The sequence below is a fragment of the Podarcis filfolensis genome, assembly GCF_964270895.1.
Source record: "Podarcis filfolensis genome assembly, chromosome: 10".
Taxonomy (NCBI): domain Eukaryota; kingdom Metazoa; phylum Chordata; class Lepidosauria; order Squamata; family Lacertidae; genus Podarcis; species Podarcis filfolensis.
In genome coordinates, this window is record NC_139612.1 from 3,830,618 (window position 1) to 3,856,587 (window position 25,970).

A 25,970-nucleotide genomic window follows, 5' to 3' on the forward strand; every position below is an offset into this window, starting at 1 on the left:
ATGTTTGAGACCTGGGTTCAAGACCCGCTTTAGCTGTAGTCTCATTATGTAGCCATTGGCAAGCAGTTATCATCTTCCAGACTTCTCCGTCTGTAAAAAGCAAACTGCCTTTCATAGAGTCAAGCTGAAGAAAATGAGGAGACATCTGTATACTCCGTTATTGACAATAATCGTTCAGAAATGGGGCTACTGAAGTGTGAGTGTGTGAAGAAGCTATAGCTTATCTTTGAGGTTATTTTCTTTTCCCCTCTTGAGTCTGTTTTAATTTAAATAATAAAGAAGATGGAATACTTTGAAAACTACTGACATTTTATTTAGACTTCGTGTGTATGAAAAGGAAACTGTGTGGGATGTAATCTTTTCTTGTCTAATCATGTCAAAACTTTAAATTGCTGCAGGGCTATGGCTCATGTTTCACAAGATACAGACCACAGTAGAATTTGTATCTCAACAAATGAGGACAGGGCCTTACACTTCAGCTTACTGGGGTGTATCTGAAAGTAGCTTTAGACATCTCTACCAGTGTGGAGAAAGCAGGTGTATGACTGACTTGACCATTCTCTTTTCATGCCTTCAATTTAGTTTTTTAAAAAGTGCTTCCCTTCTAATATCTCAAGAGAAGAATGTTACATTTCTTCTGCAATGGGATCTGTGAACTTCCCTGACATCTGGAACACAGACATCTCAAAGTAGAGGAGCTACATGATTTCCCATTAGGTGGGAAGCATGAAAGGTGCACAAATCGCCCATGGACCTACTTTATATGAATCTGATCCAGAATCCTGTGTGATGTGTTCCATGTTTCCATGGGACATTAGAGGAGCAAGCTTCTCTCTACTTAGTATCCATCTTTCTTATCTCTCTAAATATGTCCCACCATCTCTATTCTTTTGGGTTTATTTCTTTAGATTGACGGCATGTGCCATGCACAAAGTTTTCTATAGAGTTTTGTACATCCATTATGTCTTGTCTATCAAGCAGCAGGACACTGGGAGAAAGGACAGATTGGGAAGCTGAGGCTCCAATACTTTGGCCACCTCACGAGAAGAGAAGACTCCCTGGAAAAGACCCTGATGTTGGGAAAGATTGAGGGCACAAGGAGAAGGGGACGACAGAGGACGAGATGGTTGGATGGTGTTCTCGAAGCTATGAACATGAGTTTGACCAAGCTGTGGGAGGCAGTGGAAGACAGGGGTGCCTGGCGTGCTCTGGTCCATGGGGTCATGAAGAGTTAGTCACGACTAAATGACTAAACAACAACAATAAGCCACCAGAAAAAAAAACAAGGGAGAAAAAGAGAAATATTGTGTATATAGATATTCTGAAATGGAAAGTATTGTTTTTAGGAAGCACGGTATCAGAAATCTTATTTCTGAGTACTGGTCCACTCCTAAGAGGCTCCAGCACAGGCATGCTTGGAACAGGGAATGCCAGTAGTTATGCCCCTGAAATGTTATAAAATATGGCCCCAGTTTTGCAAGGTGATTATGCAGTTTCAAGTACTTTCTCCTTGTCTTGTTCCATGTTCTGATGCAGTAAATTCCTAAGCTGCCACTGTGTGAATTTCATATATGTAACACAGTGGTCCTTATTCTCTAGACTTACTCTTGGTTTTCTGATATTTCTTCCTGGCAAACAACTGTCTTTATTTTTTTACATTGTGGGAGGAGAATGTCATTTTAACACATTGTTAGTGTACACAAAAAGGCACTCAAGAGTTGTAAGGAGGCCACGATTTCTGTCCCACCATGGTTTTGTTACAGTCTGCATTGTTTCTGTTCTGTTACAATTTGGCTTCTGCTAAAAGCTACATTATTAATCTTGCTATTTGCTGTAGCTGAATCTTACATACAGGTACTTAATTATGTGATTAATTTCAATGCATTTCAACAGAAGGGAGACATCAAAAACAATGCATTAAATAACACAATTATTTGTGCAATATTTAAGGCCTAAAATAAACACTAATGCATTTATTTCCTTGCATGGTTTCCATTCCTCACTCCTGACAAATAAGCAGATTGTGGGAATTTCTGCTGCTGTTTCTGACAGAATTCTCTACCATCCCAACTTCACTTGTTCTTCAAGTTTCAGCCACCTCCTGAAAACAGGATCTCAGAGGGGCAGCTCATCAGCCATTTACCAAAGCCATTACTAGATGTGCCAGGAGTTGGGCTAGGGCAACTGAAGAAAACACTCCCTGCTTCAGAACAAGTTAGGTTGTTGTAAAGTATATTAAATACAACAGGAGGAAAATAATCGTCAGTTTGTATGTGGCACAGGCAGTGGCCTCTTGTCTGGTTACAAAAACCCAATAATCACCTCTATTTTCATCTGTGGTATATGTTGGAGGATATAGAATTCTTGGGTTTTTAGTACAAAAGTTACACCACGTGCACAGGATTTCCAGAGCGGTGTGACTATGTTTAAACTCCTGTAGGAAGAGCATATTTTTAATGGCTTCTTAAAGATTAAGCCTTATTATGACAGAAGCCCTTGGGGACTATAGTAGTGGACTGAGTACATTAAAATTTGTGCCATAAAAAATAGTCTTTAAAGAGGCATGATGATTTTGGCATGATGTCTAAAGCTGTGTAAACCACAATGCAAGCCAGCCTTGCCAGGATAGCTTCCTTGGAGCCTTGTGTGAATCTCAGACTGTACAGGACATATTAGTAAAGCGGAAGGCCTTCAGTTATGTCTACCATCATATTTTTAAGAAGCATATCTTTCTACTAGTATACTGGGGCAGCCTTACCATGAGGCGAAGTGAGGCAACTGCCTCAGAAGGCCAAAAGGCAGGTGTAGGCAAACTTGGCCCTCCAGATGTTTTGGACTACAACTCCCATCATCCCTGACCACTGGTCCTGTTAGCTAGGGATGATGGGAGTTGTAGTCCCAAAACATCTGGAGGGCCAAGTTTGCCTATGACTGCCAAAAGGCATGGAGGCAGCAGTCAGATGTCAAAGGCCAGAGCCACACTTCCTAAGTTAGCTTGCTCTCCCACCACCAGTGTTGAAGTAACAGTCAGTTGCCGTAATGGTCAGCTTCTATATGTGGAAAGGTAGGAGTGCCATTTTGTCTCTTGCCTCAAGAAGCAAAATATTTGGGGCCACTCCTGTAACAGTCTAACATTTCAGCAACTTTTTATTTTTATTTTAAAAAACCCTATTTATTTAACGATGAAACACAAGAAAACAACATTTTAAAAAAACAATAATACACCATCTGATACTTTAAAGTTTCAGATTTGACGGAGATGTTTAAAACTCATGGGTGGTATTTAACAAAGAGTAGAGCCCCTGAAATTAATGATCATGACTCATTGCAGTAAGCTTTCTTCAGGTAAATAAATATTAGTTAAATACCCCTCAATGCCTTTAATAAGCTTTTTTTATTTCCTCACCCCAACCAATCATGCCATGTTTTGAAGGGGTATGTGTGTTACTCTCTCATTTTATCTCTTCACCCGTTGAACAATGCCATATCACTGGCGCACAAAATCATCCTCATAGTCTAGCTATCTTAACGTTTGGTCAGCTTTTTGGCTTGTGCGTAATTTCAGACTTGGTTATGCCATTCTTGCATTCCATTTTTGTGTGTGATGGGTTACAGGGCAGAAGCAAAACAAAAGTTGTGTATCTCTGTATTGCAGGGCTGTTTGAAATTTTTATTTTAACTTCATTAAGCATCACAAGTAGGGAAAATAAATCAATGACACCTCAGACCCTAGCAATGGAAGCTTTATGTGAAACATTAAGAGGGACCACTGTATATGTGTTCTTGTTATATGGCTCATCTGCCTCTCTCTTAATTCATACGAAAATGTCCCGATTCCCCATGGTAGCCTTAAGAGCAAGTGAGGTAATTGGCTCTTTGTGAGAGATGTGTAAAATGTGTCTTTGAAGACACAGTGGAGTAGAAGGACGTGCTGTTTGGCAGCCTTCTTAACTCTTTGCACATTAAGCAGACACTTTTGCATTGTGTGCAGCTTTGTATCAACATGTAGAAAATATTACAGGCCATTAACTTTGAATAAATATGCAGCATATGAAGAACAGTAAGGGAATAATAACAATGGCACTCTATCTCCTGAGTTGGAAGCATCCTTGTATATTGACATAAAATTGGTCTTATGATGGCCTTAGAGAATGGATTTATAAATGTGGGAGGATTTTACCATCAACCTGAAGAGCTTTTAGCAAAACAGCAAACTAATTGAAAAACTTACATAAAGGCTTTGTTAATTTGTATGCTTTTGGTAAAAACTACCACACTGCTTCCAGTGAGTTCTTTAGGCTCTAGACCACAGAAGTAGCTGAAAAATAATAAATTTTGGATACCTTTTGACTACTTTGTATGAAGCATAAGAATGAAACACATTTAGTTATTTAAAATATTTTCATCCCAAAGAACTTTAATTCACATGAATTTTCAAGGTGACCAACAACAGTTTCAGTATAAGCATTTGAGTCTCAAAAAAAATTCAGTGAAATATCCAGATTTAAGAAGCATCACTGAGCTGAGCAGCAAAACCGACAATACTGTAACTAGGATTAAAACAGTCAGCTATCTCAAGCTGAAGACCTTGCGCATTAGAATTGTTTTTTATCAGCTGACGACACACCATTGAAGAACAAATCATCTGGGCTTTCAGGACAAAGTCTGGTTGCTGCAACAGAAAAAGTCATTTCCAATGAATTCTCCAACCACTCTTTGGTGGTGGTACACAAAGGACCTCCCCCTCCCTGATGGTCCTTGAGATGCTGGCAGCATCATGCAGGAGAAATATATCCTTTTTAAAATATCCTAGTCACAAACTGTTTAGGGATTTAAAGGCAAAATGGAACTTCAAAACAAATTGGGAGCCATTGGTGCTGGTGCAGAATTATGGTCAAGTGATTAAAAAATAATAATCCAATTGAGGCTACCTTCTCCAGCCAAGGGCACAACCAAAGGTGTTCATAATCACTCCAGAGCCAGAAACAAGGAAAGTCCCAAACAAGCAGTGCAACTGAATCAGATTTCCTAGTTGACAAATGTACTTCTTTCCTGCCTGGATTAAGTCTCAGCTTGCTCATCCGCATACTATCCTTCACAGTAAATAGGTTATGACCTTCACTGCTTCTCTGGAATCTAATGAAAAGGAGAAACAAATTTTGGTATCATCAGTATATCAATGTCACTCATACCCCTATCCAACCTCTACCATTAGGAGACAGAATGCTGGCTTGGTGCCACACAATTGCCCTCCTGATGCTGGTGTCACTGTTGCTTCCTGGGATGGTGTGGAAATGGGGCAGGGCCAATCCAGTGCTCTTGCTGGTGCAGTCATGCAGCCCTGACCTGGCTGGCACCTGCCCTTGCCTTGTCCTGGTAAGTGTCAGTGATGCCAACATTGTAGATGTTGAATAATATTGGGACAGGGTATAGCACTGGCTCCCAGAAGCCAATGGGCATGGAGCGGAACAGTATTGGTACAACCTTTACCTAGGAAACACAGGAGCCAGCACATAATGGCTCCTTCTGGCCGCATGCTGCCCAGGTGTTTCACAAGGTTACCACGGTTGATAATATTGAAAGGGTCATAGTCCTCCTGCCTAACTGCTGGTATAGGCCATCTACCAGGGCAACCAAGACAATATCATGCCTCACTTGCACTATGAGGGGAATCAATTTGTTTTTAAATTGCATATATCTAGCTGGATTAGGCTTGTTTAACTGCTTTTAATACTGAAATTTAAATTGTTGAAAGGCGGGCAATAAAGTTATTAAGAAACACAAACAAACAAACAAACAAACTGTGTTCTCAGAATGGAGATTTTGTACCTGTTCAGAGGCACTATATTCATTTTTTAAAACAAAAGTTGTCTTAGGATGGAGGAAGGATATTTGTGCCTGATCTGAGGTGTCAGTCTGGGGACATTTTTTTTTTTAACCAATAAAAAGCAAATATTGCTATTCACAGAAGTGTCCAACTGCAGAAATATCAAGAAGGGAAAAAGGCAATGTTGTGTTAATCCTTGGCATGGAAATGTGGAGAAGGCAAAAAATCTACTTTTCGTGTGTATTGAAATGACAAAAAGAAAACCCTGGCGGATCATTGGCAAAGCCAGTTAAAGGTGGGATGAGCTGGGGATGTCATTAGCAAAAAACAAATTAAAAAATAAAATGCTTAGTCTTGTTTGAAGTTGACTGGCTTTTTATGCTCCAGTAACATAGTGCACATTTGACAACCTTATTTTCTAATGCCAGTTGTTATTGAACAAACAGATCCACTGGCTGTGCTGAAAAAATGTGCTGTAGCATGCTCTGGTTATCTCTCGCTTGGACTACTGCAATGCACTCTATGTGGGGCTCCCTTTGAAGGCGACCCGGAAACTACAATTAATCCAGAATGCGGCAGCTAGACTGGTGACTGGGAGCGGCCACCGAGACCATATAACACCGGTCTTGAGAGACCTACGTTGGCTTCCAGTACATTTCTGAGCACAATTCAGATGTCAAAGAGAACAACTACCAGACTTTTAGAAGACATCTGAAGGCAGCCCTGTTCAGGGAAGCTTTTAATGTTTGCTGGACTACTGCATTTTAATATTTTGTTGTAAGCCACCGAGAGTGGCTGGGAAACCCAGCCAGATGGGCAGGGAATGAATGAGTGAATGAATGAATGAATGAATGAATGAATGAATGAATAAGGGTTGTGATGGATGGAATTAGATGTACTTTTGATATGCAGTGTTAAAAATGAAACAAAACTCAGTGGTAGATCACTTGCTTAGTATTCAGAAGACCCCATGTTCAACCTTTGACACCTCCCAGTTAAAAGGATCAAGTAGCAGGTGGTGTGGAAGACCCCTGTCTGAGATGCTGGGAAACCACTCTCAGTCAGGGCTAGATTGACAAGTCTTAGTGAAATAATAGGAAAGCTTGGAGCTGCTTTTTGGGTTTGTTGACAGTTTCCAAACCACAATAGGTTTTTTGCTTATTTTTGGAAATATTGTGTGCCAGAAGCTGCTGGAAGTTGGCCAGTGAATTAGGCCTTTTGTTTATGCTGCCTGAGTTTACTTCCCTTGAGACAATGTGACACCCACTAAGCAGGGGCATAATGTTTGTGTAAACTCAGGCCATCTGTTGAATTGATAAATGCATTTTCCTTATTTACTTACTTAGCCTTGAGGTACCTGCTTTCATAGATTGCAGTGCACATCCTCTTGATGTCAGTAGTAAAACTGTTGATTGTAATTAATTCGGAGGCTTACCTTTTTTTTTTTTGATCTTGTGTGCAGGTTTCTGGGGGCATTTGCTCATTTTATTCCCAATTAACCTGCTCTTTCTATCAATCTTAGGTGGCATTCTCCCTCATGTCTCTCCTAACAGCATAGGTCTATGAAAGGAGCAAAGAAATAGTTTCCTACCAAAGAGATTTTTTACCATAGCATCTTATTCCACCTTCTGGTGGCCTGCTGCATGTTGTTGGGTTTCCATCAGCCCAGGTCAGCATAGCCCATGGGCAGGGCTTATGACACCTTGATTCTAATAGGACCACCAGTGTCAGATGAAAATTGCTTGCGGGTAGGGGAGAAATTCAGCTTATGTGCCATGAATTTTCTATTGTTCATGCTAAGCCTCATAACAGTGCCTGACTGCCTCTTTTTCTGTCCTTGTTCAGATATACCTGCGAAACACAGACTTATATACCGTGGAGGCCAACAATGCACGGCAGCTGGTAGAAAGTGCAGCCCGAGAAATTGAAAAACTCCTGAGTAACAGATCAACAGCATTGGTGGTTTGTATAGACTGGTTATTTTCTTGTTTATATTTCTGAATTGTTGTTTAATGTAACTTTGCCCCCTTGAAGTCTTCATGTTCAGTTGATGAAGCTTGTCTGTTGTTTGTTTTTTTTCCTATGAAATCCTGGGCAGTGTTATCCGGATGAGATATAGACAGAGTGATGACTTGGGACGTTATGATGGAAAATCCACTTCTTAGTTGGCTAGCAGAGGGCAGATGCTTAGGCTGTTGATTGACGGACTGGGGACCATTTGCCAGATGGCAAACAGGAGTATAAAGAGGTTGTTTGATACCCTTACATTGATGCTTGTGACATGGATATATTTTATGCTAATCAGAAATCTCAAAAACCTGTTAAAAAGACACACAACACTACAAAATAACTTGTATTGCATAAATACACAGTGGTGCAATGACAGACCATGGGTGAGAATCACAAGCAGTGTGAGACTTGCTCATGAACAAAAACAGCAGCAGCAACCCCATACTAACAATGGGGATGGTTTTATCAAAGGATGCCATGGGAGTAAAGGGTTACTACAGCCCACATCCAATTTGGGACCCCATGGCTTCTATTAATCAATTTTCTTTAAAACCACACAGGATTTCTCTCACTCCATTGCAACAGCCACACTAAAACCTATGCAGCTGTTTGAAATAGGTTTGGCCACCGATTGCCTTTCAGATGCGGATTGTTTAATGAACGCTGGGTGGGAATTTTTGAAATGATCTGAAACACCCTAAATAAAATATGCTCACTGGGATTATACCATCTAAAATGAATTGTCTTGTGATCTTTGATTGTGGCAGAAAATGCCTATGCAAGATATGCAGACTCCTAGATCAACTTTTCTTGGACTCCTGAGTCTAAGCGGCTGTTTGAATGTCACCTGTAGGTCACAAAGCTCTTAGGAAAGTGGCGATGGAGCCAAGTGTAAGTGTGTGGATCCTGCAGGATTCTGCTTTCACCATGAACACTGGCGGAGGAAGAGGGGGTGGGGGGAGTGCACCGCCCCCAGCACCACAAACACGGTGAGGTGCCATTGTGGCTGCCGCCCCCCCCGCTGGGTGCCATACCTCTGCAGGCGGTGTACCACGCCCCCAGGATGCATGCCAAGCCCCTGAGGGTGGTGCGCCAAGCCCCCAGGATGCGTGCCACGCCCCCGGGTGCGTGCCAGCCATGCCCCCCTGGGTGCATGCCAGCCACGCCCCCGCCTGCTCTCCGCCCCCCGGTGCTGGAGCGTGAAGCTCTGCCACTGACCATGGAGGTTGTAACTAGAAATCAAGAGACCTGGATCTCTATGCACCAGTCTGATTCTTTCGCCTAAAGTCATAATGCATTACTAGCTCTGAGCATTCAGACTGAACTTTGTGTGGCGATGGAGTAAACTCTGCTTGGTCAGGCTCAGAATTTTAGAAATCCAGATTCTTCCTGCCCCAATTCAAAAAGAAGCTTATTGCTACCTTCTGAGCTAAATCAATGCCTGCCATGTCACGTCATTGGGAGCATGCTGGGATCTGATGTGTCCCTTCCAGAGACTGTCCAAAGCCTGGCTCTCTCCTACACACAACTTATCTGGCCTGCTGCTCCAGTGGCAATGGTGGAATGGAGCAAGGAAGGGAAGTCTTTCTGCCTGTGGTCTTCTTATATCTGGTGCCTGGTGCCAGGGTCTGTGAGGGAACTTCTTCTTCCACTTTTTTTGGAGCACCACTGAAAGTAAATGGATGCATGGGATGGGGAGGTTTTACCTGCTTCTTAGCCTAAAATTCAAGCAAAAGAATTTCTGGGGCCATAAGGACCATCTTGGATTCAAGCAAGCATTCCAAGCCACCAAGACTCTTACTTCTGAGTCAGGAAACTGCATCATTAATCTTGTATACATGGTGTCCCCTTGTTTAGGTGCTCATATGGCACAGCGCACTGCAGTGTCCTGAAGTCTTCAAAACCCTGTTGTTTTGCTCCTTGCTGCACATTCTTGTAAACTAATATTTCTTAATTTCTGATTTGGGAGTCTCTGTGGTTGCTCTGTTAAGAGTGTTTTGTTTCTCATTCTGCTGTGGTCCAGTCTATTAAGGCATGTTGTGCTTCCTGCATCTGATTTGCCAGCTGATTTCTTTATCATTACTAGGCTTCATCGTTTCTCAATGTGCTGCCCTACCCTGGGGTATTTTGTTATGCTTGTGATGCTCTCTTGTTATCGTCTGAACCTGAGTAGGTTCTTACAAGCTTCCTACCTGTATTTGTGTCTTTTAGGAGCTGCCTGCTTGGCTTACTGATTTTTCTAAGTGGCCATTGAGTGATGCACAGGTGTTCATATTTGAAATCCAGGCATGTGTGTATCTACAGCTTCACTGTTGTCTCCTAAAGACTGGAATGACATGGCATGCTATTGTAACCATCACTAATCACTACATTGGGTATTATTGCTGGGAGCTGAAATGTCTCAAAGTGTTAATTAAGAGCAGAGTCCTCGAGGAGACATGATGCAAGAGAAGAACGTGGCCTGTAGTGTTGCCCTGAGGAAGATGTCAGTGAGTGACATCAACAGTTCATGCGCTAGCATAGCCAAGGGAACTGGCAGAGTAAATTATACTCCCTAGGCATTGCACAGAGACAAAGCCTGAGAATGATGAAAATAAACAAATATGAATGGTGATGACTTTCCCTAAATATAAAAGTAGTGGATTGCTTTATCAGGTTACAAAGAATGTAAATGAAAAGCAGTGCTTCCGCAGTCAGCTATGTTCTCAGCAACTGTAATTCATATGATCAGTTTAGTCCACCATCATAGTGCCTGTATATGCAAAGCTCAGAAAATTCCTTGTTTCAGAGTTACCATGCTTGTTTCTGCTTAATAATGTTAAATGAAATTCAGTTTCATTACAGTGCCTATTGCTCTGATCACTTTATTTTCATAACAACTAGCTAGTTTCAGAAACGACTGGCTCATTGGTAAGGGGGAAGGGTCAGAACTCAGTGGCAAAAGGTTGAATAAACCTACCCAGTCACTCAGGTCATCTGCAGAGACTTGAGTGGATGAGGCTTTTTCAGTAGTAGCATTGAATTCCCACCCCAGACGAACTTGTCTTGTTCTGTCCCAGTTATCTTTTAGATTGTTCTGTTCTGGAGTTGTGGTGTACTGCCTGCTAGGTTTTGTGGGCCGAGTTCTCGTGGATTATTGGTGCTGCACATGCTGCTGCTGTTTAGTTTGTGGTTGCTTTGATCTATGAAATTACTTTTATTGTGGTACTTTAAATTGTGCTGTAGGTCTGCTGTGATAAGTCTGGTGGAACAAAAGGCAGGGCATACATATTTTAAATAAATAATTCCAGGCCTCAATTTCTGATATGTCAAGTTAGAGTGGATTTTAAGGCAGCAGTAGTGGAAAATAGAATCCTAGAATTGTAAAGGGACCCAGAGGGTCACCGAGTCCAACCCCCTGCTATGCAGGAATCTCAAGTAAAGCATCCATGACAGATGGCATAAGAGCTGCCGACAGTTGGCCATGGTTGGGGAACCTGTGGCCTTCTGGATGTTGAACCCCCATCAGCCCCAACCAGCATGGCCAGTGGTCTGGAATGATGGGAGTTTGAGTCCAGCACCATCTGGAAGGTCACAGATTTCTCCATCTTTGGAAGGCAAGTAAATCTAATCTAAGTCTAATTCAGACTGAATCATACAACTCTTCTGCTTTCTGTAAACATAAACAGACAAATAAAATAGAATTAAAAAACAGTCCTTTGTTAGCCAGGTTGGGATTTCTCTTTTATTTCACAGTTAATGAACCCTCAACTCAGCTGGTTGAATTGCATATGGAAATGCTCATGCAAAAATCAGCTTGAATGAGCAATGGAGCATCTGAAATGGGGGCACATGGAAGATTAAATATCAGCTTCAGGTAGTAGGGGCAGTTTTAGGGCAATGTGAGCAGTGCATTCGTACTGGGTGCCCAGCTGAGGAGGGTGCTTCTCACAGCCTGGTAAGAGTTTGCCCGGTTTCAGGAAGGAGGTGAGAGGGTCCTAGAGTCCTCCTTCCTCCTTCCCAAAGCTAGGCAAGTGCTTACTGGGTTTTAGGAAGGAGGTAAGAGAGCTCTAGGACCCTTCCAGAGCCTTGCACCTCCTTCCAAAAGCCCAGCTTAAGCGGTGCTGTGAGGGCTGCAAGGAGGGTGTCAAATGGCCCTGCACACTGTGGCATATTACCAATGTCCACTCCTGGTAGGAGGTGCTGCAGAACCAGCAGTCTCTGCTCACAGAAGCTAATCTGAGAAGGCTAGGCTCAAGGTAGCCACAAATTTTGGATGGTCGCCAAGGGCAGTTGTGTTGGCCAGGGCTGATGGGAATTGGAGTCCTACACCATGGGTTTTGCATCCCTGAGTTAGGGCCTCAAAGGGCATCCTCAGCATCTGCTCATGGGCTTTGTATCTCATCTATTATAGAGGCCTAGAGGAGTCCTCACCTGGAAGGTAGCTAGTTCATGTCAAACGCTTGGTGACATTCAGATGAAAGACTGCTTTTTGTTTATTAAAATAAAATGTGGTATCTATCTGTAATCTCTTACACAATGAACCAAACTGAAAATTGGAGAAACTGAACACATGCTTTGAATGTTAACAACCCCCCTTTTTTTGCTCAAATTGAGAGTAAGATAAGAGCATGGGATGTACAGCAGTTGTCAAAGACAGCCGTGAAGCCATGGCCCCAGTCACAGAGGATTAACATAGGTCAGTCATGGCTTTCATTTTAATTATGTTAACTGCAGTGAAAAACAGTAAATTGGTACTTCAGTGCTCTGACCTGCTGGGAGCTTTGCACAGGGCATAGATGGGGTTCCCAGAAGTGGGAAAGCAGGATTGCACTCTCAAAGCTATCAAACTGGAAGATTTAGCCAAGGTCAGAGAGAAATTCCAGCATCCTGTTTAGTGGTTCAGAGCCACTCTTTGCCTTGTTAAAAGTATCCACTTTAGCCTGTTTTCACAATGAAATATTTTAAGTGGCTTACAAGAATAAAGAACAATCCATAAATGCTAGATTCACATATATGCCCCAAAGGGAGGTTTGGAGCCTAAAGGTAAAGGGATCCCTGACCATTAGGTCCAGTCATGAGCGGGGTTGCGGCGCTCATCTCGCTTTATTGGCCAAGGGAGCCGGCGTACAGCTTCCCAGTCATGTGCCCAGCATGACCTAAAAGGCTTCTATTAATGTTCTGAGAGCAATAAAACATATGTGTAGCAAAATTGCAGAAGTAGAAATGACAGAGGTTGTATTCTCTACTGTTCTGAATGCTTCTGTTTTTGTGTTTTTATGGATATGACATATTTGCGACTTCCAAGATTACAAGCATATCTTTCAAAGGTTACACAAGATGCAGCTCTTACTCTTAGTCCGGGAAGCACAGTTCCAAGATTTAACAGATCATAACCAAATTTATTGAGCATTACCTGCCATGAGCCTGCCAGTGAACATGGTCTGCACAAGATCGCTGGGCAATCGAACAAGGCTTAGAGTTGGGAACTAGATGGATCAAGCAGCTGGTTTCTAGCGCATCTATGTCACTATGTCAGGTGTCAGAATGTGGCTCAAGAACAGTTGGAGTCAGGATAGATTTCCATGGAATTGCATTATGTGAAGCAAGACAGTAGTACCTAAGTATGCAGTGTGACTAAAGAAGAAAAATGAGCATGAAGAATTAATGCAGGAGTAGAAAGGAAAGAGAAGTCATGCAGAATGCTTGTTCAAGGCAGGAAGGAGGCAAGAGCAAGTGTGAATTGTGAGAGAGAGCAGCTGGTATGTTGCACCTACTTTGTTTTTCTCTTGTAGGGTCTGCGAATTTCAGACCAGCACACCATGTACCTATTCAGAGCTTTGTGGTGGATTGGGCTTTCATAGCAAAAGTGTGTTGCCACCATTCCTTGCTAAATAAAAGTCTTCTGCCGCCTTCTTGCTCAAGTTCTTAGCTTGCATCCTCATTGGCACTGAAGGAATCTTGCACATGCTCCTTAGCACCAGTGTGGATCTGGTGCCAATGTGTGCCTTATTCTGTGTATGATGATGTAATGTAGATTTGTGGAGAAGACTCAGGATGAGTGTTTAAATCCTCATATGCCCACCAATGCAACACAAATTTCTAGGGTTTGGGGGGCTCCCCTCAAAAAACTTATAACAGTATATTTTTATACACACCAGCTGGATAGTGGAGGCATTCTAGAGAATGAATTGTAATTTTGGTTTAGTCTGGTAGCCTTGCATCTCAGTTTCCAAACAAATGAATTAAAGCACTTGAGTGAAAGGGTTGTTGGTAAGAGGCTGGGAGAGGTAATTGGACCCCTGTATCCCCAATGATGCCATCACTAATGTGACAAGGTCTAAACTTTGGAATGGGCTCAGAAATAATAGGATTTTATTTTCTGATTTCATTTTAAGTAAATCGTTCATATTTTAGCCTATTCTCAGCTGTGGCTATGGGTGGACACCTCACCCACTCACTGCTCTGAACACTATCTAAAGCAATATATGAATGTCAAGCATTATTAAGACTTATTGCTGTCAAAACTCAGCACTGTACAAACGTTTTAAAAAGGGCAAGCATTACCCACTGGGTTACAGTTGAATAAAGAAGGGGAAGGAAGAAAACTAGGAGGCAAGCAAAAACAGAATCTATGCTTCAAATCTCCAAAGAATTAATGAACCTGTTCATCATTCTAGTGAATTTGTTAGTGCTGTCAACCAGCCTAATATCTAATAAATAAACCAGACTCCCCAAACCCTCTATATTCATTAAGAACTGTGTCTATGATCAGCATACAAAACAGCATCCCAGACTACTGGTATGGTGACAGACTGGAGGGTTTCTAACAGCCGCATGCCAGCGATGAGCTGAGATTGTTACTGGCCTTTGTGGTTCAGTTACAGCTCACAGATGCCAGGACGTCTGTCTTGTCTGCTGGTGACGCTCACAGCAACTGGCAGCATGCAGCAAAGCTGTGCTGTCACGGAGTGCCCCTTCTGTCTGTAGCCCTCGTGGCATTAGCTAGCTGACATCAGCAGGGCCTAGTTAGAAGAGAGAACCAGGTGGTTTGCTGCCGCTGCCGCCTTCTTTTAAACAGTGACTACTTTGCCATTATCCATGTGATGAGGCTGCAACTGGCATAGCTAGTCTGCCTAGAAACCAATTAACTGACTTAGCCTGGGGACTCTTTTGGCAGATACTCAGTTCTTTTTCTCGTGGAGTGGAGTGGAGACTGCCTGCCACGTGAAGAATTGCTACTCCCACATTGTCTCGATTGGCTCATAAACTACATCCAAGGAGGCTTGTGGCAGAGAGGCCTTGCTCCTCATCCCTGGAGGCATTTTATCAGCAGCAATTGGAAGAGGGAGGAGGGTTGCTTGCTTCCCTGGTTGAGTGGAATCTGAGCATATGTGCAGGACATAAATCCTGGGAAGACTTCTGTTTGTGTGAGAAGTACTGAAGGCCTTCTCACACACTGGGCAGTGGCAAACTCATATTAATACACCAAATAGGTATTAAATGGTGGCCATTAACGGTTCCCCCAGGAGTGTATTTCTGCTTCCTGGTTCCTACAGATAAGGGTGTGAATTCCCTTCCTTTGGCTTCCAGCTGCAGTCTACTGGTGGAAATACCTGAGTAGCTATCATTGTACAGGATGCAAGCTCAAATTGGTAGGTAAAGGTAAAGGACCCCTGGGCAGTTAAGTCCAATCGAAGGCAAACTATGGGGTTGCAGCACTCATCTCACTTTCAGGCCGAGGGAGCCGGCGTTTGTCCACAGACAGCTTTCCGGGTCATGTGGCCAGCATGACTAAACTGCTTCTGGCACAATGGGACACTGCGGCGAGTGTCATAGCGCACGGAAACACAGTTTACCTTCCCGCCACAGCGGTACTTATTTATTTACTTGCACTGGTGTGCTTTCGAACTGCTACATTGGCAAGAGCTGGGACAGAACAACGGGAGCGCACCCTGTTGCGTGGATTTGAACCGCTGACCTTCCGATCGGCAAGCCCAAGAGGCTCAGTGGTTTAGACCACAGTGCCACCAGCACTTAAGTCGCCATACTATCCTATTAAATGGCGTTCTGTATTTTGCTAAATGTCATTCAGTCTAGGCTAACCCAATTATTTGGTGCTGTGCGTGCAGAAAGACTGAGCTCAACAGTGACCTTTCACTTTATTTACAGCTTCTTGTCAAACACACATCCTCCTCTGCATGCTTGAATTAAAAACTACACACACATAGTTTCAACTAATCAGACTGTATGCTATGTATAGTATTGGAAGCATAATGATTAGTACCAAATTATAGCAAAATCTATCTAATATTTTTTCTCATCTGTTGAGCACGCCAATGAAACCTGCCAAAAGAATGTAGTATGTATCTTCCTTCCATGCCCCCTAAATGTAGAAGGGTTGGGGGAAACCCAGACTAGGTTTAGGGGGTATGTGGATAGAGGAGAGGGGGAAAGCCCCACTGTGCAAGCAGGCCTCATTCCCTGTGTGTTGAATTCCACCCAAAGTCTTTTGGAAGAAAAGCAGGACTGAAGTGTGTTAAATAAACAATTCTCCCCTACATAAAACTGGGATTTTAGAAAATGCAATTGGATTGTTAGTAGCAGGCGGAGAAGCTCTCATTTGTTAATGGGGCACTTGCTGAGGTACAGCAATCCTGTTTAAAAAGAGAAGATTATAAATATGGGATTCTTCTGCCTCTGATCCCCCCCCCCATCCTGAGAAACACACATGGTTGCTAGGAGAGGGATCTGTTGTCAGGACTAGCTCCCATCTCAGCTTGGCTGCATCTGTGCTGGGATAGTTGTCATGACAACCATGTCTTTCTGTACCCTGTCTAGCTTGATCCCAGTCTTCCAACAGCTACATAAGAGGTTTCTGGCAGGCTGGTCAACAGTTGCTCTTTGCTCTGTGCCCCTGACTCTCATTGCTTGTTATCTCTAGGCAGCACCAACAATTTGGTTTGGTTTTCTGTTTCTGAAGAGACGGTTTGGTTTGGTCCACTTTCTAGGCCTGTCTAGACCAATGGTTTTCAAGCTTTCTATGGGTGACTCTGGACTGTCAGTGTTTTTCAGGAGGGATTCAAGTGCATACTAAAACTTTAGGTGCTCTGTCTTTCTAGTGCAGCAAATTCACTTAAAAACAACACAGATTTTTATTGCTGTTATAGGGTGAATCACCCTGATATGGGAGCCACAGATCAGGGCTACAGGGAGGACTGGGGAGTCCCTGCACAGTTCTAGTTTGTCCATAATCATAGCCTCCCAAATGTTATCAATCCTCTTCTGTTTAGATGGTTGCTTTGGAAACTTCCATTGCATGCTACACACAGCCATTCCTATAAACCATTGTTTAAGACATTATTGATGTAGGAAGCCAGGTTCATTTGGTTCAGAACAATAGGAAAACATAAATTTAATCCTTACTGGAGTTGGAGTTGACATCCATCATGAGAGGCAATAGAGTGAGCCTCTGGAGGTGAAGTCAGACCGCTGGAGAACCACAGCACCTACTGTGGCTGCAGAGACCAGTGACTCATAACTGTTGCCTCCCATGTTGTTTTTGCTGCATTAATAGTGACCTCTCCGGGGCACAAGCCTGGGCAGTGTCCTGGGCTATTCAGACCACAGTACCTTCCTCTGAGCTTCACAGATGCAGTCCAAAGAAAAGCAGAGCAATACATTTGGTACCAGCAGGAGGGGTACAAGAGGCAATCCAACCATCTTAGGATTTTTGTAGGGTTTACTTCTTAGCCCAGGCATAGGCAAACTCAGCCCTCCATATGTTTTGGGTCTACAACTCCCATCATCCCTGACCACTGGTTCTGTTAGCTAGGGATCATGGGAGTTGTAGTCCCAAAACATCTGGAGGACCGAGTTTGCCTATGCCTGCCTTAGCCTTCCATTCTCCCGAAGATGTGCCACAAGGCAATGGGTACAGAGTTTTCCTCGGGATTTACTCCCAAAGCCTTTCTCATGAAATGAGTACAGTGTAGACGCATGGCAGTGGAGGTTTAGGATCAGAGTTTTCCTTATCCTAGATGGGCTACGAGTTGCCCTAGTATGGCCTAAACTGTAGCAATGTTTTGCTTGCATAACCCAGGGATAGTCAACATGGTGCTGTTGGACTATAGCTCCCATTTTCCTTGGCCATTCACCCTGGTGACTGGGCCTGATGAGATTTGAAGTGCAGCAACATATGGAGGACCCCACAATGACTGCCCTATTTCAACCTGTTATGCTCCGAAGTATGCTTCTGCTATACAAAAATACAGTAGAACCCCTACTTACATCCCACTCTACTTAGGCTCGTTCCAAGTCACGACCGCGGCAAACCCAAAAGTAAACACCGGGTTTGCCACGATTTGCGCATGCGCAGAAGCGGGCTGCTGCCAAATGCACCTGCACAGAAGTGGGTTGCCGCCGAATGCGTCTGCGCACAATGGCACTTCTACCAGTGACCTGTTTCGCCATAAGGATGGGCCTCCGGAACGGATTGTGGTCATGAGTAGAGATTCCACTGTATGTGTTTTGTTAAGCCTCCAGAAACATTACAGGTTTTAAATCTTTTTTTTTTTTTTTTGTTAGCAATAGTTGAAATGCTGGGGGAAGATGGCTTGTGAAATGTGGCATGTATATAGTCGAGCTTTTCTCAGCTTGTTCTATATGGTTTCTTTCCATTTGCCTTGCTCTGAGCTTATTAAAATGGATAATGTCAAAGCTTGCTAAGCTGTATTAATAGTAGATAACTGGTTATGCATGTTAAGGTTACCAGACGTCCCCATTCCCCGGGGACAGTCCCCAGATTTACAAATCAGTCCCCATACAAAATCCATTGAAGTTGAAAAGTGTCCCTGGATTAATTGAAAAAAATCTGGTAACCTTCATGTATGTGCCTTTAAATATTGGTTCACATGTATGTGCTGCATACATTTTGAGAAAGTAAACCATAAAGGTAAATTATTGTGTTTATACATGTCTTGCTTTGGATTCTGATCAGGCTGTTGATCTTCATTCTGCATTAAATATAGATTCTTCTCAATATCTTTTTTTAGTCAAACAGGAGTGAGTCATGATCTTGACCTTCTGAATCAGAGGTCCATAGCAATATAGAGATGATATTTAGTACCCTTTTGAAATTAAAAAAAAAACCTTATCAGCTAGCTTATTGCAGTAAGAGCTCTGCAGGGACTGTTTACAATTAATAACTGAGAGGATATTGACCAAGAAAGGTTTGAGGCAATCTCTGTTGCAGTGATGTCCGTGACAAACGTTTTGCTGATCTGAATGGGTTGGAGCCTCTGTTGGCAATGTGAGAGAAAATCAAGTGACAGAAATCTATTACTTGTTCCTATTATATCACTTTCCTCATGTTTATTCAATAACAAATGTTAGTCTTTAACATGTCATAAAACTCTTTGTTGTGCTGAGACTCAGAAACCTTGGAGAGCAAGCAAGTTAGAAATCTTACACAATTGGCAGCTTTGTCTGGATGCCAACTTTAGGTCCTCTCCAGGCCTGTGGTTTTGTACACGGGATTCTAAAAAAATAACAGCATAAGAAGAGCATTCTGGATCAGGCCAGTGGCCCGTCTAGTCCAGCAACCTGTTCTCATAGTGGTCAACCAGATGTCTATGGGGAACCAGCAAGCAAGAATTGAGCACAAGAGACTTCTCCTGTCCTGGGGTTTCCAGCAAGTGGCATTCAGAAGCATTGGAGGCTGAGCATAGCCATCCTGGCTAGTAGCCGCTGATGGACTTGTCCTCCATGAATTTGTCTAATCCTCTTTTCAAGCCATGCTAGATTCTTTCTAATGTACTTAAGACTGTATGAAGATTTGACTTTTTTCACTAGGAAAAGATGGTGGAAGATTATTTTAATATACGTATGATCACAGCGACGAGATTGTTATATGCACAAAGATAGAAGGACTTACTGTTTCCTGCTATGGAAGACTGGCTATTGAAATTATTGGATTTGGCTGAAATGGCGAAGTTAACATATTTAATTACAGAAAAATCACTGTTAACATTTATTAATGACTGGCAATCCCTTACAGACTTTTTGTGTGAAAAGGAAAATGAAGCTGTGATATCTAGGTTTGAAGACTGAAAAAAGGTTGGTTTCTGGAAAGTAGAAGAGTTGGATATTATTCTGGAACAAGGGTTTTGCATAAGTGTATAGCTGTATAGCTGATAAACAGAGAATCAGAAGTCTGTTCTTTTTTTCTTTTTCATTTTCTTTCTTCTTTTTTCTCTATTTTCTTTTTTCAGTTTTTATGTTAAAAATGCTTGGTACCTGAGGTTAACTTTTGTATATAATTTTTTTCTTTGTTTTTCAAGCTTTAATAAAATAATAATAAGTTTTGACTTCCTTGCTTTCTATTCAGTGCTCTTGTTTCACGGTGCTTTTTCTGTATCAGTGGCATTGTGCTCTCTCTATTTCAAAGTGGGTTCACAAAATAATATCCAAGAGAGAGGAAACTATATTGTTTCATAAAATGTTGTTTGGTTTAAGCTGTTCAATTAGATTAGCTTGTTTTACAATGTTTTACACAATATGGCAAGGATTTGGTATTTTTTTATTTATTTCTCCCACTACTAATTTATACTGTGGTATTTCTAACACGTTTTGAATTATTATACTTACTGTTAATTTCAGTGTTTGAAACTCCCATTATTCTAGGCGGACTTTGCAACAGGGAATTTCATTAGCACGAGCAGTTTCTGAGCTCTGGACGCAGTACTGTGCCTAAGATTTCAGATTAAAACTACAGAGTGGAAGGAAAGGAGGACCTTTTTCTGCCTCCCCACTTCCAGCTACTTTCTGAAGACTGGAGAAGAGATTCTCTTAAGAGTATTAGAGGGGTGGGCAGGGAAAGGACTAGACTGTGTGAAAAATGAACATAATATTTTAGCTGAAGTTCCTTCAATTTCAGGTTTGTATTCTTGTTATTAAAAAAGCATGCCTATACATTCCTTTGTTGTGCTCATAACCTAGGCTTAAGGTGCCATTTAGCTCCTAGCTTTCATATCTCAGTTTCTAACACTGGTTCATTTGATATGTGAGCTGCTTTGGGCACAGTCTTGTGGAAAAGCCGCATACAAATAAACAGACAAGGAATTTCTGACAGGCTTCTACATTATAAGCCTGAAGTAAGATGGCTGAAAAATATACAGGACATTTCCTGGATTTTAGGCATTATGCTCACGAAGAAATCTCTCTGGCCATCTTTCTTCAAGGCAGTATATAAGACTCCAAGGAGAGCATTCATATGGCACCTTCTTTCTTATAGATAGTTTCCCCTCCCTTGCAAGCTTTAAAGTACCCACCTGCTGCCTTTATCAAACATTCAGGTTTTCTAGTTGAATTTCCATGTTAGAAATATTCCTTGAGGGCAGCCTTTGTCAACTTCCTTTGCAGCATTGACCTTTGATGTAATCGTTAGCACAGAAGGCTAAATTCCCTAGGAACCCAACTGTCCGTCTCTGCATCACAAAGAAACACTATCCAAAGCTTCTGGAAGACTTCCTATGTTGGTGGGGCCCCAGTACAGTAAAGGTCCTTGATCCATTTCCTGAAGTTACAGATATATTATTCTTATCATCTATGATTACATGTGTATACTTGGCACATAATTTAAAAGAAGCCTTTTTTTTTTACAGTTGCTGCTACTTCAGATCAGGACGTTTTCAGGGCTGTTTTTTTTTTTATGCCAGCCTTTTTGATAGAATAAAGATGAGGGCATTGGAAAGCCCTGTTAAGAAGCTAACCTTCAGAAAAACTAGTACTACTTGGCAGATTGTGAAACGAACCACTGCTTCATCTTTTTGGCTTGGCTTTCAGTGATGGGGTTTAGTTGGCATTACAACTTCTTCACTTGCAGTATTTCAATTCCTGGCCTTTTGCATAGTTGCCTTTGGGCCCATTCTTTCATTTTATGTCTAGCTTTCTTTAATTTATTTCCCATATTCTTTCTTGAAGTTGTCCAACAGCTTTGGACATTAATGATATGCACAAATAGTGGAATCTCAACTCAATCTGTGCTTACTAAATTTGCATGTATCATTTTAACATCCAAAGCCTTTCTAAGGTTCAGTTTTCGGAGAGATTCCAATTGTTGGCTGTTGCTTCTCGATTTTGGAATGTAAGTATCTGATGCTTGCCCAGGGGATTCCCTTGCCTAAAAGCAGTCCCTCCAAGTGTCCCTATTTTCCAGGGATGTCCCTGATTTAGAGAAACTGTCCCGGTTTTGATTTGATTGGAATGTCCTGCTTTTCCTTAGGATGTCCCTATTTTCATCAGAGAAATCTTGGAGGGTATGTAAAAGCTTCAACCGCTTACTTGGCAGCTGTGCTGCAAGAGCATCAGAGTGGTTGCACATGTACTTCAGTGGCATCTCTTTATTAGTTTATCTGAAAGCTTAAGGCACCCATTTTCTGTTGACATTGAAATTGTTAATCCAATTTACCAAATGGAATTGGCCAAACTGCAGAATTGTGGCTCTCTGAAAGACTCATTCAGATCAAGCAGCCTCACTAATTTCTATGCATCTCTCCCCTCTTAGACATATCTTAATCTCAGGAACCATGCACTCAAAATTGCAACCATCTTTAGCAGCACCTATGTCTGTGAACAGACTTTTCCCCAAATGAAACATCTGAAATCTCCAACCAGATTCTGACTAACTGATGAACACTTGCATCACTTGATACGACTAGCAGCGACAAATATGGAACTGGATATTGACCATCTCATTAGCCAAAAGCAGGCCCATACTTCCCATTGGAATACTTATAAGTTTATGTTGATTAAAATCGTTCTTCATTTTAAATAGTGTATTTTTCCTGTTTTTTGTGCACCACAAATAAAATACGTGCAGTGTGCATAGGAATTCATTCATATTTTTTTCAAACTATAGTCTGGCTCCCAACAGACATAGATAGGTAGCTGTGTTGGTCTGCCATAGTCAAAACAAAAAAATTGTTGCTACTGGAAAAGGTGCTACTGGAAGGAAAATTTTTTTTTTGTTTTGGCTCCCAACAGTGTCTGAGGGACAGTGAACTGGCTCCCTGTTTAAAAAGTTTGAGGACCCCTGTCTTAAGCCAACCAAGACAAATCTCTCAGCAAGATTGTTCCTTTTTTACACCCAGACTTGATCACATACAAAGCATACCCAGCAATATTTCTGCAGGTCAGATGACTGCATCATCAGTCAACTGGCAGTTTATCTGCTACTTACATGGCTGCCTCAGAAGTATTTGCATTTGTTATCACAGGGTGCAAATATTAGCAGGTTCTATTCCGCTAAGCCCTATTCTGAGAAGATCCCTTGAAATTAATGAACCTAGAATAGTCATGTCCAGTACTGTCAATGGGCCTACAATGAGTAGGACTAGCATTGAAATACCACCCTTATTAGTCTGCTGCTTATCCATACCTGTACTAATGGGAATGATCTGAGGCACTTAATCTTAGTGGATTTACCAGTGGAAATGTAAATGTAAATATAATGCTTCTCAATATATTATAAGAATGCTATGTTTGTAACAGTGACCGTTTCCACCCATCAAAGAGCAGTGATTGTGTATTAGGAATGGTTCCTTGAAAAGCAATTGTAAGTTAAATTCAGAGGATCGTATTTGAAAACTTCAGTCACCTTGTAATTAAAAATGCCCTAGGCAATAAATTTTGTTCTCTGCTCATGAGACTGGTATAATTATTAAAAACCCAATGGTTCATGTGTTGCTAGTTTTAATTTGGTGATAAAGCAGGCGAGCTGTGAAGATGAATGATTACTGTGAGGACTTATTTTGTTTCCACACACACACAATCATTCTTTTTTTATTCTTTTGTGATTGTAACAAACTTCTTTGTTTACAAAGAAATATTATGCTTAAAGCTGTTAGAACATGAAATTGGAATTGTAGCATAATGCTGCTACAAATTTGCAATTCTGCAGGTAAAATGTGTGTATATTGCATGGTTTGTGTCATAACTATGAGATGTAGCTGTGCTAAGTTGTGCAAGTATTAAAGAGTTGACGTCACAACTTGAGCTTCACAGCATGAGCTTTAACTAATGTTTTCTCACAAAATTTCTTCTTATGTCAGATTCTATCTTCATTTTTCACATTTTGTGGGTTGTGCTTTTGGAGGGGGGCATGGTGAACATGTTCAGTTGTGCCTTGTTAAGGGATCTGAGTGTGAAATGCAGGCTCTGGAGGCATGGTAGATGTTAGATGTCACTACGGTGGTGACAGCCAGGTCTCGTCCACACCTTGGTTTGCCTTGCCGCTTTCCCCTGGGAGAACCCACCGTTAACTGCTGAATTTGACCCAACAACAATAGGGTTTTCCGTGGATTGTTGTTTGTTCCGATTCAGTGTAAAGAGTGGGTTTTGTATGGGGTAAGCTCCAGGGGAAGTGCAGAACCGCTCAGACCCAACCCCAGAAAGCGTGAGGCAAGTGGGAAATGGCTCGGCCTCCTGCTTTCTAGGCATTGGGCAAGCAGACATGCAGACTAGCTCTCAGCTCACCATGCAGAAGCAGCTGAAGTAAGTTTCCTTGTGGTCACTTGCAGTGCTGGACGTCTTACTGTGATTTACCACTTATTAAGGTGTGTTTAGGACTGTATATAAAATGTGAACGTGATCAGAATTGTAATGATTAATAATAAAATTATTCTTGCAGAATAAGCCAAGAGATCAACTGTCTTAAACCAAAAATAGCCAATGGTGTTATGAGTCTTCTGACATTGCCCCTTCAGTTACAGTTTTCTTATACTAGTGCTTATGGGCATGTTCCTTTTCACTGTTTTGCCACACAGTTGTGACTTGGGTGGTGACTCATTAATGCTCAGCCCACTCTGAAATACTAAACAGCCATTAATGCTTGCAGCAGTTCTCTGAGTACCCTGAGTCAGAGATTGAAGAGAACAATACTTTTTGTTTGCTATAGGGCAGGGTTAGCCAGTGGGGTGCCCTCCACATGCCGTGGGACTACAGCAACCATGCTCTATGTCCATTGGTCATGTTGGCTGGTGCAGGTGGGAGTTGGAATCTCATGACATTTGAAGAAACCGTGTTGCCTACCACTGCTGTATAGGAACATAGTGCAGACTTGGGTGAACTCCCAATCTATCCCTGAGACTCTCGGGGGGTGTATGCCATTGATACGATCCCATGCATCAACTGTGATGAACTGTGTGGGTAGGGCCAATCATGTGGCCTTCTGGTAGGGTGGTTATGGTTCGCTGGGAAAACCATTTAGCTGTAGCATTCACACACACATACCACAGCCATATAAGATCACAATACAGGGAGCAGCTACACACACCTATGATGCTTCTGATCGTCTAGATTCTTTAAAATTCATTGTAGATCCCTCCATATCCATTTTTATGCAAATTACATCATTTCAAAAGAACAGAGAGGGAAATGAAAACAGAATGGGGCAGTTTGAAATGTGAGAGGACGATGGCACAGATTTTAATTAGGGGGTGGAATTAGGCAATGGTTATCAGAACCTCATCTCAAATCATACAGTCTGGGCTATAGTTGAAGAACACCATTTGTAGAAAAAATGGCAAAGTACTTGTACACTAAGGCTGCTATATTGAATACACTTTCTTGGGATAAAATCTTTTTGAGTAAACATGATAGATATGCAACACAGAGATTCACAGAAATTAAGAATTATTCATAAAGAAAAAGTTGTGTGAATTATTTAATTTTATTTAAGGATGAGATGACTTAGCTACTAAGAATTACTTGAGACATTTCTCATAATACTGGTGTTGAATTGTAACACTTTGCCATGAGGTCAGCATAAGTTGTGGCTTTGTGGCTGTTGCAACCCAAGATGTGGCTCTGCTTTTCCGAGAAACTTGGGTTACAAGCCTCTGATTTATTATTTAACTGTACGCTGTGTTCAGTTCAGCAGGGAAGCTTTTCCTCCCTGCAGTTCTATTGAGACCTGTATGTGTCAAGTTGCTGTTTCATGGTGACATGGACATCTTTCCAGATTCCTTGCTGCTTCTGTGCACCTTCCACAGAGTTTATTTTCATAATTGCTTCACTGCTCACTGAAAACTAGCTTCTACTAGGTTTATTTGCACTTTAATGCAAGGCATGCCCACGGAAGCATAATGCCATA

The 25,970-nt window shown here is 41.9% G+C and overlaps 1 protein-coding gene across 5 annotated transcripts in view; it reads left to right on the forward strand.

Annotated features, from left to right (window-relative positions):
* The window catches only part of CACNA2D1 (calcium voltage-gated channel auxiliary subunit alpha2delta 1), a 373,123-nt gene that overhangs the window by 75,071 nt on the left and 272,082 nt on the right, over positions 1-25,970 (forward strand). For all 5 annotated transcript variants that reach the window (XM_083574976.1, XM_083574975.1, XM_083574977.1 and 2 more), the window contains exon 3: positions 7,673-7,789. In XM_083574976.1, coding sequence (XP_083431102.1) covers positions 7,673-7,789 — 117 coding nt within the window. The remainder of the gene's footprint in view (positions 1-7,672; positions 7,790-25,970) is intronic.